This window comes from Podarcis erhardii (assembly GCF_964252035.2).
Source record: "Podarcis erhardii genome assembly, chromosome: 3".
NCBI lineage: Eukaryota > Metazoa > Chordata > Lepidosauria > Squamata > Lacertidae > Podarcis > Podarcis erhardii.
Window position 1 is genome coordinate 52,653,788 of NC_138507.1, and position 14,877 is coordinate 52,668,664.

The window sequence follows — 14,877 nt, forward strand, 5'->3', positions numbered from 1 at the left end:
GGGGGTTTTTTTTGCACCAGAGTTAACTGGAAAAAAATAGTCACCTGCTGCAGGACAGAAAGATTAACTATGGCTTCCAATTGTGTATATTTCTTAAATATTTTTCATCCTGGGAATATGAGCCCTCCCCCTTGATAGCCTCAAGGAATGATGATTAAGAGCCATACTCTTCAATCCTTGCTTTAAATATTTTGCCTGAATTTGTATTGTATTTGTATTGTATGCTAATAAGACTACATGGCACCCAGCATAATTTTCAAATAATAGTTTCATTTCAATTTAATTATGTCTCCCCCCACCCCTTCACTAGGCAACTGGTATCAATTCAGGCATCAGTCTGATGGCATAGTCAATCGTTAGTGATACATTACCAAGTATAATGTATCCTCCTTCTGATGAAAAATATGTTCCTTCTTCTGATAGGCCTTCAAAACAAGGAGTTACGCTAAAAGTTTGTGAAGGAGAAGTGACTGGTCTTCCATTGAGCTGTAAACTGCCAAGGCAACCACTGAAACTGTAGACGGAGTTGATCTGATCAAACAAAACAGATTAAGCAAAATAGTAAAAGAAGTAAAAGAGAAAGCCTTTCCATTTGCTTAGGTGTACAATTGTTTATGGATACTTTTTCAAAAAAAGCAATTTAAGGCGAAAAAGAATAGTGGGAGTAATAATGAAATGGCCTATGATTCTCACAGTCTGCTTGGTTCTTTTTGTTAGTGTCAAAGCAGCCTAAGTTATTTTCTAATCATATAACTGGAGGTTCTAGTCTAATCTCATTTGATGTAGGAAGTTTGGAATGAGATCATTGCCAATGAATCCAGAATATACTAGTGCTAACAGATTCAAATGCAGCATAGATTCTGATTCATTGCAAATTGTCTCCAGTAGATGCAGAGTTTAAAACATTTCTGTCCATAGAATCATAGAATCCTAGAGTTGGAAGAGACCACAAGGGCCATGGAGTCCAACCCCCTGCCAAGCAGGGAACACCATCAGAGCACTCCTGACATATGGTTGTCAAGCCTCTGCTTAAAGACCTCCAAAGAAAGAGACTCCACCACACTCCTTGGCAGCAAATTCCACTGTCGAACAGCTCTTACTGTCAGGAAGTTCTTCCTAATGTTTAGGTGGTTAGTTCCCATGTTATAAATGTTGCTCTGGATCTTAATATATGCAGGCTTTGTTGTAGAAAAATACTTTTACCTGGATATTTTTGGCAGCTTTTCCTGGTGCCACACCCCCTACGTAAAAGGGTCTAGCAACTTGCCATGCTTTATCAAAAGAAGGAAGACTGTCTTCGAGTACCCGGAGACCATCAATTGTCAAGCGGCCAATATTTTTCTCCCGAACAAACATTACCTAAAAAAAGGCAGAGGTGAAGTCAACATTAGCATACAGAGACTAGTATATAATATAGAATTGTATAGCATCATATGTATTTTAGAGGAGACTGTTTGATTTGTTCCACTACTCTAGAAACTCTTCATCCACTTCACAAGTGGGAGCCTGCTACCATATTTTTTGCTCTGTAAGACTCACTTTTTCCCTCCTAAAAAGTAAGAGGAAATGTGTGTGCGTCTTATGGAGCGAATGCAGGCTGCACAGCTATCCCAGAAGCCAGAACAGCAAGAGGGATTGCTGCTTTCACTGCGCAGCGATCACTCTTGCTGTTCTGGCTTCTGAGATTCAGAATATTTTTTTTCTTGTTTTCCTCCTCCAAAAACTAGGTGCGTCTTGTGATCTGGTGTGAAAAATATGGTATTTTATTGCAATAAATCCCAAATGAACCCCCAATTTTGACAGACAGATTTTATGCTTTTTTTGGAATAGCACTTTTCTAAAGCACATCATGATCTTTTCTCTTCCTGCTTACATTGTGCCATTGGTCATCATTGTACTTCTCCTGGCTTCTAATTCTTAATTTCCGGTAGCCACTGTTGAACATGAAAACGAGACGGCCGTGGGCAATAAAAAGGGCCATGAAATTTTCCTCCTCTTGATCAGAGACATAGAAGATCATTCCATGGGATGAGTGTGTCTTCAGGCTAATGGATAGCTGAGATCTGTCAAACAAAAACAGCACTTTAATATGTGAACGGAAATTGGTGAACAACCCGCCTTGCACAACTTGATGGGAATATGCTTACAGGGAAAAATAGTTGTGAAATGTCAAAAATTACTTTAGTTAGATTAGTTTTTATTCCTTCAGTTTTGTAAAAATGCTTATCGGCATTTATTTGTAATATTACAAGTGTATGTTTAGGTGACTGTACCTTTCATTGAAATCCTTTGGTAAGTAATCAAATTCTTGCCGGCTATTTGCTGTTCCTCCAAACAGATATGCATGCTCAGTTGATTTGGGGCTGCTGAGGAAGTGACAGTGTGGGTCCCCTTGAGCAATCTCTTCTTGACTTTTTCTTTTAATGTTTGCTGAAAAGTGTGAGGCTGCTATGTTGTCTTTTCCAACCTTCATACAAACAAACAAACAAACAAACAAACAAACAAACAAACAAACAAACAAACAAAGTTGCTACAGAGTTGGCAAATCTTCTGTCTACTTCTAGATGTTACTTCAGATGATCAGATCTAATCTTCACTGTAGTGCTAATATAAATCAGCTCTAATAAAAATTGCACAGACCCATGGTAAAAACAGCTACCTATTTATTTAAAGCCCTTGGAGAGAGAGACTACAGGATGTGGAAAGACTCCAGCTGTCATCACCCATGTTTTCCCTTTGTTATTAAAATTATATCCCAGCCCTTCTTTATATATGATTGCAGCAGACAAAACAGATCTGCAGTCCATCACATTTGATGGGTTCCTCGATTTCTTTTCCTTAAAGGGAAAGAGTCAAGGTCACATACCCCACTCCAGATTTGGCACTGAGAACAGGAATACACAGGCTCATCCCCAGAAAACCGAGCAACCTTTATACTTATCAACTACACCAGTTGATAAGTATAACTACACCAAACTTTTTTCTCTTTGGGCCATTGGAAAATTGCTGATGGTTTTTCTGCCTGTTGTAGCAATTGTAAGGTGTTGTGCTAGATACTATATGATTTTTAATTGCATTTTAATGCTTCTTTTATTTCTTACAAATTGTATAACAATTTGAATTCCATAGAACCCTTTCCACTCCTTTCAAGTTGCTGCCTTTTTCTTCTTGCTGATCTGTCTTTTGTGCTGCTAATCCTCTCCACCCCTTTCAAGTGCCTCTTCCCCTTCTCACTTCTGTTTTGCCCTGGTCACCTTCAGGATAGACCAGACTGCCAGGTTCTACAGCTGCTGTGCTTGCCTTTCTTCACAGACATGCTGTGGACCAGCTGAATGAAGCATGCAGACCTCTGGTGGTCCGCAAGCCACAGTTTGGGGACACCAATACTTTCCCCTAAATTAACTAGTATTTTGCAAATCCAACATTCAGTGGTGTTCAAAGTCTTTGTTCCTTCCAAGACATTACTGAGAGCCAGTGTTGAAGGGAACTTGGGTCCTGCCCACTCCATCCCTGGTCTGAAAGCACCATGAGTAGTTGTAAGTCTGGAGCAGCTTACCCTTTTCTTTTGGCTTCCTTTGGGTTTGGATGAATTTTTTCTTTTCTTATGGAAAAGGGCAGCAGGAGGAGATTCAACAGGACATCCATATAAGGATGCTTGGATTTTCTCAGGATACCGCTGGAAGTCTTCCACCTCAACGTCTTGATCCAATCTGTGTGGTTTTTAAAAAAGATAAAGTTGCTATTCCTAACAATCCACTATGATTGTGCATGTAGGGATTTTCTTCCTTCCCTCAAAAACAAACAACAAATTAAAACAAATTTTTTAAAAAAATCCATGTCAGTAAGAACTACATGCTCATGGAATAGATTCATGGAAACTCAGCCCTTTGCCACTTTTTTTTGCTGCCCTTACAGCCAAGCTTTGCTGCATCATTCATATAATTTTTGTATTATATTTCAAACTGAGTGGCTGTATGTTTGTTTGTTAGTATGTAAATGACTGCAAATGGAAATATAAATGGGATATACAATCTAGATCGCCTTTCATCCTCAAGGGAAAAGCAGAAACAGAAGAGTGTGTGGTTGTAGATCGGAGACTTTGCTAACCTTTTAAAACCGCAGGCAATCAACAATTGACTTTATTGAAGTATTCCAGCAGCTTATCTCAGTAGCATATTTTTTAATGCACTCATTACATTTTAAAATCCTGTCCCATCCTAGAAGGCTCTTGGTGGGTACCAAACAATTTAAACACAGCATTAGGTAAAATGGCCAATATTAAGAGGATAACTGCTCAATCCTTTGAGCCTGGTTTCAGCAATGACATTAACACTGAAAACATTGCCAGGAAAAACAGGTTCATTTATTCTGTTTTAGTTATCCTATTACTCAAAAGATGTATCAAGATCCAAATTCTATTATCAAAAGACATGATCACATCCTCAGAAAGCCTATGCAGCAGAAGCTGCCATTGACACAGGTGAATCTGATTTTTCTCTCTTCCATGCAACACAGCTCCTGGCTCCTTGCATGGGGTATACAGGGCTGTCCTAGATCCTTGTGCCTTTGCCTTAAGGCAGTAATTGAATCTGAAGCAGGTTTGACAACAAGTGGGTAACTGTTGTTCTCTTATCTTGTTTCTTAGCAGATGACATTACTTTAGCTTCTGTGGCAGAAACTTCTCTTTGTACCTCTGTAGCTAAGATGCCCCAGGGTTGCACTCAATAGTTATCAGAGCAGTACATACCCTTACATGGAAATACTACATATCAACATATCAAACGACCATGGAGTCAACGTGTATCAAAACAAACAAAACCAATGCAGTCCCGGGAAAAGACAGCCCATTAGGTCTCCCAAAGACTTGAAGCAGAAAATATGTTTTTCATGACACATAAAAAATTGATAACATGAAGAATAACCATATACTCATCAGGAGGAGTTTGGGACCCAAATAGTTGAAGGAACATTTCTATACCAGCTTGCCTGGGCTGCTATCTATAGGGGTGCCCCTTTTCATCATCCCACCAATGAGCTTGGCTTACTGTGATGCAAGACATGGAGGTTTTTTGTAGTGGCGCTCTCTTTTTGCAACTCTCTAGCCTTGGAGGTACATAGAGTATTAATTACAGTGGTATCTCAGGTTACATACGCTTCAGGTTACAGACTCCGCTCACCCAGAAATATTACCTCAGGTTAAGTACTTTGCTTCAGGTTGAGAACAGAAATCGTGCTCTGGCGGTGTGGCAGCAGCAGGAGGCCCCATTAGCTAAAGTGGTGCTTCAGGTTAAGAACAATTTCAGGTTAAGTACGGACCTCCGGAACGAATTAAGTACTTAACCTGAGGTACCACTGTAATGGGGTTTCAGTGTCATCATAGGCCTGATAGAATCATCCAGGCCATTAGAATATACTAGGCTATGAGGTGAGACCAGCTGTAATTGACATACTCAAATGCTGGAGAAATACTGGTGGTTCATGGTATGGTGTTTTAATTTGTTATTATTGTGCTATAATTGCATTTATTTTTGTTTTAAACTGCCCCAGGATGGATTAACGGTGGTATAGAAATGCATCAAGTAGCTAAATATACAAGTTGAAATGCACTTGCCTTGTGAAATAAGCGTTGCTTATACACCCGGTGAAGTTGGCAAACTCAGTAGTGATGGGAGATCCACCAAAGTAGAATTTCTTGGTGCTCACTGGCTTTTCCTCACTTTCATATGCTGAATTATCTACACTTTTCTTTTCTTCATCTACCAAAAGCTCAAGTCTGCAGAACAAAATAATGCATCTTACACAGAGTCTTTTAAATTCAGCATGTGATAATATATATTACCCAAGCAACGTAGCCATTTTGGTGATGTTGAACTTGATGAACGAGTCACTAGGTGGCACCATCAAACCACGAGTGTGCTCAGAAATGAGAGGCAGCTCCGTAAAACCCCTGGAAATACTGAAGTCACGCACATCTTAACTGCAATACCTGGGAGCAAGCCTCGCTGAATTTAGTTGGACTTACTTCTGAGTAGAGATAGGTGGGATTGCACTGTAAATCATTGTCACAGTGCAATCCTAACTATAACACTATGCTTACAGCAGCATCACAGACAAAGGAAATGCAGAAATTGAAAAGCCATTGAGTTTTTATAATATTTCATGTGGCAGGGATGTGAGTGACATTGTTTTGATATGGCTGAATAAAAAGCATGCAGATGCCATGCCCCCACTCATTCCTTTCATACTGATATTTCAATCTTTGTGTGTCACCACTAGGCTGCTGTTGTGGAAACAGATCTAACATGGCAGGACTGCCACACAGCAACTTGCCAGTTTCAATGTCACAAAGATATACCAGGCATTTAAAACCTATGCTGCATATTCAGAATATTGACCTATTTCAGGTGCCTATGGGCCTCCACATATTGCTGAACTACAAGTCCTATCAGCTCGGCAAACATGGGCATATGTCAAGGGATCATGGGAATTATAGTTCAGCAACATCTGGAGGGCCAACGGTACCCTGGACCTGAGCTTTTTATTAATTGTGTTAAATAAAAATATTGTAATACTCTTCTGCTGAGCTGGGGTGTTCCTACTAGTTTTGGGATACATCTATTCTATGCTGACCTTCTTAAAGAAGATATTAGTGTGGAATGTATTAGTGTGCATTTTGTATTATAATAAATATATCCAAGTGGAGTAATGAACTGTGAGTGTAATAAGATGTGCATCGAAACAAAAATAGTTTTTTTAATAGTTTTACCTTTCTGGTGAGGCGGATGTAATGACAAAATGGGCTTTGCCATCGTTATAAGATCTTTCTCCTGTCTGAACTGTGACTCCTTTAGCATTTAAAACAACAGCTCCCTTCTCCAAGGAAATAGAGAATACATCTGACTGAAACACAGAGAAAAACATTAGACCCACAAGTCAAGGAATGGTTAGTAATAATTCTTGTAATGTAGTTGAGCAAAGTAAGCGTACTGAGAACCAAAATGGACGGGATGTGATGTGTGTGAATGCATTGTGGGGTTAAAAAACCTCATGTTGTAAACACACCTGTTTTGTCTCTAAGTGTAAGAGCCTGGATAGCTAGCTCAGTTGGTTAGACCATGGTGCTGATAACGCCAAGGTTGCAGGTTCGATCCCTGTATGGACCAGCTGCATATTCCTGCATTGCAGGGGGTTGGACTAGATGATCCTCAGGGTCCCTTCCAACTCTACAGTGCTATGCTATGCTTAAGCATTTTCCCTATCATAGCATTTTTAAAAAAGATGGCGAGGGTGGGGTGGAGAAAGAAATGAGGTCATTTTCTTTGCTGGGATCCAAAAGGACCTAAAAGTTCTGCATATGTGCTCACACTCCCCCCACCCTAACAGTCTTTCAGAGATTCACAATTGCTGTTCAGACGTACCATGTTGAGAATTAGGCAGAAGAGAAAGGGTCCTTTGGTAGGAGAAGGGCCGCCTCTGCAACAAGGAGTGGCTCCTTTAATGCAATTGTCCCAGGGCTCTGGATTGACATTTCAGAGGGGGTTTGAAATTGCACTTTCTACTCTGCTTCTTCATAAATGATGCAATACCTATTTATTCCAGAGTGCCTTTTGCAGCTGATTTGTCACCCACTGCTGTAAATTCGTTGATGCATATTTTTTTATTATGGCTTGATATGTCTTGTTTAACCTGCTCATTGCGTTTCATGTAAGTTGCCTTGGAAAGGCAGCTCGATGTAAATGTTTAAAATAAACAAATTCATCTGGACTGGTGCCATTTCCCCTTTGAACAACTATTATGCCAAATCTTCTAACTGAATCTGAATGTGCAAGGTAGTTTCCAGGAAGTTGTGAAAAGTTACTCAAATAAATTCACACATAGAACTGGGCTTCTGGGTGATCAGCTGATTTTTTAGCATCAGTTGCCCAGACCTATGCACACTTTGATTATTTATTTTTTAACACCACCATTTAAAAGTCTGAAAGTGGTGATATTTACTGACCACAAATAAATTCCATCCAAAGTTAAACTATGGTTGTATGTACAGGACATTCACATTTGCACTTACTGTCAGGTCTCAGGGAGAATTTAATACTTTGGCCCCAATTTAGCAAAAGCTGGTTGCACTGAGGTCCACTGAAATAAGAATAATGTTCCACTAATCTCAATGAGACTTTATTTTGACCAAGTTTCTCTGGGTCATTGCCACTGCCATTCAGCCCATAGGCTGCCCTGAAATATATCTACTGACAAGCTATTTAGAAATAACATTTTCTTTAAAAACAACACAGGTTTTTATTATATTTAATGGGGAAACTCTACTTACTCCTTCACTGCAATAGAAGAGCAGTCCATTAGGCTGTAAAGTTCGGAAATTAAAGCCACCTTCAAATCCATTAAAGGGGGAGATTTTCTGGCTGGATGCAATGTAGCTTTCTCCATTGAAATATGCTTTGCGGGACATCTGCTCACCAAACAAACAGAACAGAGGTAGTTGTAGATCAATAGAAGAAACAGAATATGCAGGCCACAGGTGCGTAAGTTTTCATGTTCATAAAAGTCCAGCAACCCCTGTGTTTCACATGTCATTGCTACAGGATATTGCAAACTCTTATTACATAGGAACAGCTCACTTTTAAGTGCTGTTGAACAGTACTTCATGAATTGTGTCTCAAGTGGAAGAAAGGGACTGTTTGGATGATATTCTACCCCTCTTGGAACCTCTGTGTTATGGCCTGGAAATAGATCCCCCATTGTCAGGGATGAAAGCAAGGGCTGCGAAGCAGAACTGGAAGGCCACACATGCCAGCGCAAGAAGCACTCTCAGATAAACCTGCCAGTGCAGGACACCCCCACCCCCAGGATGTGGCACTGCTGTTTTCTGATTACAAAATGCCCAAGGCTCCAGGAGACTACTGGAGAAGGCTGGGACCTTTAAGAGCTATTGTGTTAGTTCTTGCACAGGGCACCTGCTGTTGGGACTCATTAGTTGAATCCTGCCCATAGGGTTGTTGCTGGTATCCTCCCATCTCAAGAGACAATGGAGCGTGCCGCTAGGGATGAAGTCAAACTGCTGTGTTAGCAGCACTAGAATGACTTCCCTAAGCTGTGAGTAGGGCGGTCCTGGGACGCCCAGACGACAAGACCCCCTTCTCAGCCTTGCTGTTGTGGTCCAAATGAAAGCAGAATATATTTGGCACCAGCTTGGCTGCAGGAGTTGCTGGAAGGAGGCATACAACCGTCTTAGGGACTCCACTCTAGATTTGTGTAGGGTTTACTTCTTAGCCTTAGACCTATTGAAATTAATGAACCTTAGTTAGTCATGTCCATTCATTTCAGTGGGTCTACACTGTGTGGGACTAATATTAGATGCAACTCATAATTCTACAAGTCAGTTGTTTGGGACTGAAATTTTACTTGATGGAGAGAAATTGCCCTCATATTTATGTTCAGTTTTGTATTTTGCTTTATGGTTTGTGTGTCTTCCCTTTCTGAGGCCACAAAACATTTTTACATAAGGGGCTCCTCTGGTTTCATCAAAATTATGCAGCTGAAATTATGCTGTTTGGCATCATACATATTTGTACTTTACTTGTTTATGCCAAGTATGTGAATCTGAAGATTAAAAGCTAGTTTAAAATATGTCTTCTGAAGTAAGCCTAGAAAGATTTATTAAGCTTTCAGATTTCTTAGTGGGTGCATACTGTTGGAGGCCTACCACACTGAGGTTTTTTCAAATTCAAATTTACTTTCCACATTCAATAACATAAGGAGCACTACATTTCCATTTCTGTACTCTAAAAGAATGTAATTTATTTTGTGTGTGTGTATTGTTTGGAGAACATCATCTGTTCCTACCCCCTAAGTATCATAAGCAGATGGGGAGAAAAATAATAATGCTTTGCACTTTAAAAACTGAGGAAAAACTCAGTAGAGATAGGGGAAAATATCAGAATATATAAATGTTGAAAAACACAAACAGAAGATCTGTGTATCATACTTACAAGTGATTCTTCTGGGCATCCATAGCCAATTCCTAGAGTTCCTGGTTCCTCTAACAAGTTGAAGTCCTTCTTTTGGAACTGGAAGCCTTTCATGCAGCCTCTAAAGCCTGTGGCGGTGGCTAGATGTGAGCTCATACTACTGTGAAGACACAATGTTTATTCAGAGGGAACCAGTTAACTACTTACACAAAACCACAGCATGCACAGTCATAGGTACAGAAATATTGTGTGAGGAATGTCCATTCTACTAGGTTCTGTCTGAGATGTAAGCAGTGGTTTGATGCAGGGAGTAGTCCATTGCCACTTGCAGGATGGTCAAAAGGGGAGAGCACTTTTATTACTTTCCCCTCCCTCCAATCACCTTTCCATTCTCATCTCAGTTCCTGCCAGAGAACATCTTGCTGGTTAGATACACCACATTGGAACACTGTTGTTGTTGTTTAGTCGTGTCCGACTCTTCGTGACCACATGGACCAGAGCACGCCAGGCACTCCTGTCTTCCACTGCCTCCCGCAGTTTCATTAAACTCATTGGAACATTGTAGAACATTAATTGTCTTAGGGAAGTCTATGAAGGCTGAAATGAAGTAAGATAATCACTAGTCCTACTCTATCAACATGCCTTAAATGCTGCGGTGATGTATCTGGAAATAGCAATTGTTCCTATTATGATGGTGCCAGCAAGCACTTGCCTGGCCTCTCACTAAGGGCAAGCAGGTTGGTAAGTATCAGTGACAGGGCATTTTCAGTGGTGGTCCCATACCTGCAGAATTCCTTTCCCTGAAATCTTCAGAGCCCTGCCTCTTGTGGCCTTTTAACAGACCCCAAATACTATTCTTATTTTTTTTTTACTAAGCTTTCTTGTAGTCTTATTGCTGGCCCATTTTATATGCTTTTAATCAGGGCTTTTTTCAGCTGGAACTCAGTTACAGCATCTCTCAGGTGGGTTCTGGCACCTTTCAGGTGGGTACCATTGCCCTTCTAAGAGAATAAGGTGAGTTCTGGCACCACTTTTTCTAGAAAATAGTACTGCTAATAGCACTGCTATATCTTAGCTTTATTCTTTCTTGCCTTTTTCCAAATCGTAAACCACTTTGTGAGGGCTTGCTCCAAAAGGCAGGGTATAAATATTTTAAATAAATAATGAAATATACAATGTTTGAAAAACAATATGCCTACATATATAATTTGTCCTATTGGATAAAAACTTTTCCCCACAGGGTTACATGTTTTAATTTAGCAATGTGGGTGCAGTAAATTCATTGCAACATATAAAATGAGAAATTACTGAAGCCTTAATGGTGATTGAATGTGGATTATAAACCAACCTAGATTTTAAAATCTCAGGAGGAGCCCCTCCTATATAGATATCAGTAAAGGGCATGCTTTGCTTCTCGTTTTCCACACTTCTGATATGTCTCCTATCCACCAACAAGATCATTTTCTTGGAATTGTGGTATATAACAGATATCTGAAATTTGAAAAAAGGGAGTTAAAAACCACAGTAAATATAGTACATAACTACATTTTAGAAAGATGCATTAAAAGTTTGTAAAATAAGAGGCTTTTAAAAGAGAGAAAGACACTTTATCGTCTGTTTACTGTTCATTTGTAATTGTTTTGCAGATATACTTAGTAACTTTGGTGGACTGGAGAGGGCCCATTGGGGCAGTGGTTAAAGCATACCGTATGTTTTGTGTTCAGAAGATCCTATTTCTAAAGAAACAAGGCTCAGAGTTCTTACTCGGTTCTTACCTGGCAACTGTAGTTAAGAAGACATACTCAGTTTGCAGTTTCATTGTCACCATCTCTTTCAGAGAGTTTGTTGCCACTTCACTCAACCTGTTCTTGGAAACTGTGTTATTTCCCACTCAATAAAGGTTTTTGGTACTTAATATAATAGGTTGCATTATTGTGCTCAATAATCTATAGTTATTTACTCATTTCTTATTATTACACCTTGTCTTTCTGTGTAAAGCACCTAAGGGAGATAACTATAGTGATAATAATACTGAGACGATACATTAACTATTAAAAAAATAAAATATAAGCAAATTTCAGAAAGTCAACAACAATATACCTCGTGGAATTTTGCATCATTAATCAGAGCTTTCTTCAAATGATCGTCGAGAATCATAGGGCCACCGGGGAAGCCAAAGTCATACTGTAGATACAGGTACCCATTCTGCATCTCTAGGCTGAAGAACATACTCTGCACAACGGACACACAAAACCAGTGAGATTTATCTGAGAGGATTTGTATTTCAGGTATTTATAAGGTTTCACAAATTGTTTGGCAATATATGGCATAACTGCCTATTACATTAAATTTATAGCTGTAAGGGAGGCACGAGCGTAGTTCCCTTTATGCAACAACACCCTCTCCTGTCCACTTCACCCATCTTTTGGAACAGCATAATGTTGGGTGTAGGTACTGCAATAGAAGGAGACAATCTTGCACAAGTGGATGTGCTTTTCCACTCACAACAACCATCTATTTATGTTCTTAGACAAGTTTCTCTTTGCTTAGATGACATCTCAGTCAGAGGAACTAATGGTTGTAGGCATGTTAATATCTTCAACCTTTAGTTTTTCTATGAGTCTACCAGAAAAATGCCAAGACCAAGGGTGACCCCACTATGATTTTTATTGGAAACTAGGAATTGGAATTTTATTGGAAACTAGGAATTGGAAACTAGGCATCAGTAAAATGAAAAATAAGACTTTTAGGGATTTTTCTTTTCTTTTCATTTCACTTACTCCATTAACCATCAGGAGGAGAAGTCCATTATCTGTTGGTGTCCGAACTTCCACATCAAAGCGCGTCACCAAGCCAAACCTCCCTCTTCTCTCAATATTCCTCACCAAAGCATAGCCAGAGCCATCAAAGAAATAGTTCACAGCCCGGCTCTGTGTAAAGGCCAGCTTATTCCTAGGGTGGACAGGAAAAGAGGCGAAGAAAAATCAGAAGCTGAAGGCCTACATTCTCCAACCTAGAAAGATCATTATGGAAGCAATACTGAAAGGGGAACTCTGGAAACGAGGTTGTTGGCCTGAACGAAATATAGTCAATGCCAAGGCATTATTATTCAGTAAAACTGTTTACTTAAAGTGCTACCTTATGTAAAATTTCCTGGGAGTGTTTGTATTATTTTTGCTTGCACGTTTTGTTGTACTAATCTGCAAACGTGTGAAGTGGGCAAGGGAGTTAAGAAATCAGTATGATCAACTGAGTGGACTGTATATGATTTTTATTTTTTATTTTTGTAAAATAAGGCTAATGTAGTACAGGTATCATCAGAGGAACGGCTGTGGCTCAGTGGTAGAGCATCCAGTTTGCATGCATAAAGTCCCAAGTTCTATCCTAGCATCTCCCGGTAGTAGTGGGAATGTTCCCTGCCTGAAACCCCTGGAGATCCTTTGCTAGTCAGTTACTGAGCAAGATGGGCCAATGGTTTGACTTAGTATAAGGTGGGTGCCCATGTTCCTATTTATATAGACAGGTGTCTCAGAAATGCTGGACAGGAAGTGAGTCAACTGAACTAATGGCTGATGAGAGGTACACATTAATGCCTGCTAACTTGCAATGCGCAATCAAGCCAAGTAGATACACGTGTGACCAGGCCACTAGGCTAAATGCAATATAGCTAAATCTATTCCATCATGAGAAGTTTTTTGAAATTGTACAAACTGATGACATCATCATTCAGAGTTGCAAGCTCCAAACAGCCTGTGAATCCAGGCAGAGCCAAGCTTGGAGGGAGCTGTAGAGAGAAGGAAGCAAAATAGATTGTGTTCAAGTCAATGCCAAACGAGATAGTGAGCCAATCTGCATCTGTAAAAAGGCTTTTTGTAAAGTAGACTTAGGTGACAACATAAAAATCTTATTTGTTTAATACATTACAAACCAGCTGTCTACAAAGGTATTTCCAAGGTAAAGGTGCCAACTTAATAATTATTCCATCCTGTTCTGCTTACCTTAAAATCTGGAGGCACTCCACCAACATAGAAAACTGTATTTTTAGGTTCCAGATTCAACAGCGCATCATCACCTGGGACTTCTCCTTTTTTGATGAACTTTTCCTCAGCTGTGCTGCTAAGACTTGGTACAGTTAGAAACACTTTGCCATGCTTCCCAATCCTATTGAAGAAGAGTAGGGTGAGAAATTGGACCCAAGGTCATATTCGCTAGCTGAATTACAAAAGACTTGTTAAACAATCAAAAACAAAAAGTAAATAAGTTAATATTTTTGAAGTCAGCAGCAAAAGCAACAGTTGTCTGAAATTCTAGACTTCGAAAGGAAGAGCTAAACTACAGATTCTAGATCATGTTCTTGTTCAATTTTGTTTCTTTGGAAATGAAGAGCTGTAGTTCTATAGGTAGAAAAATCATTTCAGAATATTCAGAAGTGGTCTTCCTCTCAGATATTATGAGTAAGCCTAACACTTGAAAACTCAATTCAACCTCCAAGCTGCTTATGAGACAAAAAAAGAAAGAATCAATCTGCAGCGAGATTAGTGGTTTTAACTACAGTGGAGAGGATTCGTTCCGGAGGCCTGTCCGTAAAGTGAAAAGCCTGCAACTTGAAGCACTGCATCTGCGTGGTGTGATTTGGCGCTTCTGCGCATGCGCAAAGCATGATTTAGCACTTCTGCGCATGTGGCAAAACCTGGAAGTAACCCATTCTGGTACTTCTGGGTTGCCGCAGGACACAAAGGAACACAAGTAATCTCTCAATGACGCAAGGTGGTTAGCACCCTCACCATTGATGTACATATAGACAAGGGGTGTAATCTTGGGATAGTGGGTTGTGGATGTAGCAAACTATGTTAACAAACATGAGTTAAAGTCTGAATCTGGTTTATGCAAACAAGAC

The 14,877-nt window shown here is 39.8% G+C and overlaps 1 protein-coding gene and 1 long non-coding RNA gene across 4 annotated transcripts in view; one reads left to right on the forward strand and one right to left on the reverse strand.

Annotated features, from left to right (window-relative positions):
- Nucleotides 1-14,877, forward strand: part of LOC309339369 — a 555,996-nt gene that overhangs the window by 7,871 nt on the left and 533,248 nt on the right. The gene's annotated exons all lie outside the window — the stretch shown is intronic.
- LAMA4 (laminin subunit alpha 4) overlaps nucleotides 1-14,877 on the reverse strand; it is a 78,779-nt gene that overhangs the window by 5,199 nt on the left and 58,703 nt on the right. Inside the window, 15 exon segments of the mRNA XM_081857569.1 lie at nucleotides 372-531; nucleotides 1,204-1,359; nucleotides 1,874-2,063; nucleotides 2,274-2,467; nucleotides 3,557-3,710; nucleotides 5,612-5,773; nucleotides 6,767-6,900; nucleotides 8,324-8,461; nucleotides 10,002-10,140; nucleotides 11,329-11,471; nucleotides 12,081-12,212; nucleotides 12,761-12,931; nucleotides 13,631-13,656; nucleotides 13,659-13,764; nucleotides 13,979-14,141. Coding sequence (XP_081713695.1) covers nucleotides 372-531; nucleotides 1,204-1,359; nucleotides 1,874-2,063; nucleotides 2,274-2,467; nucleotides 3,557-3,710; nucleotides 5,612-5,773; nucleotides 6,767-6,900; nucleotides 8,324-8,461; nucleotides 10,002-10,140; nucleotides 11,329-11,471; nucleotides 12,081-12,212; nucleotides 12,761-12,931; nucleotides 13,631-13,656; nucleotides 13,659-13,764; nucleotides 13,979-14,141 — 2,168 coding nt within the window.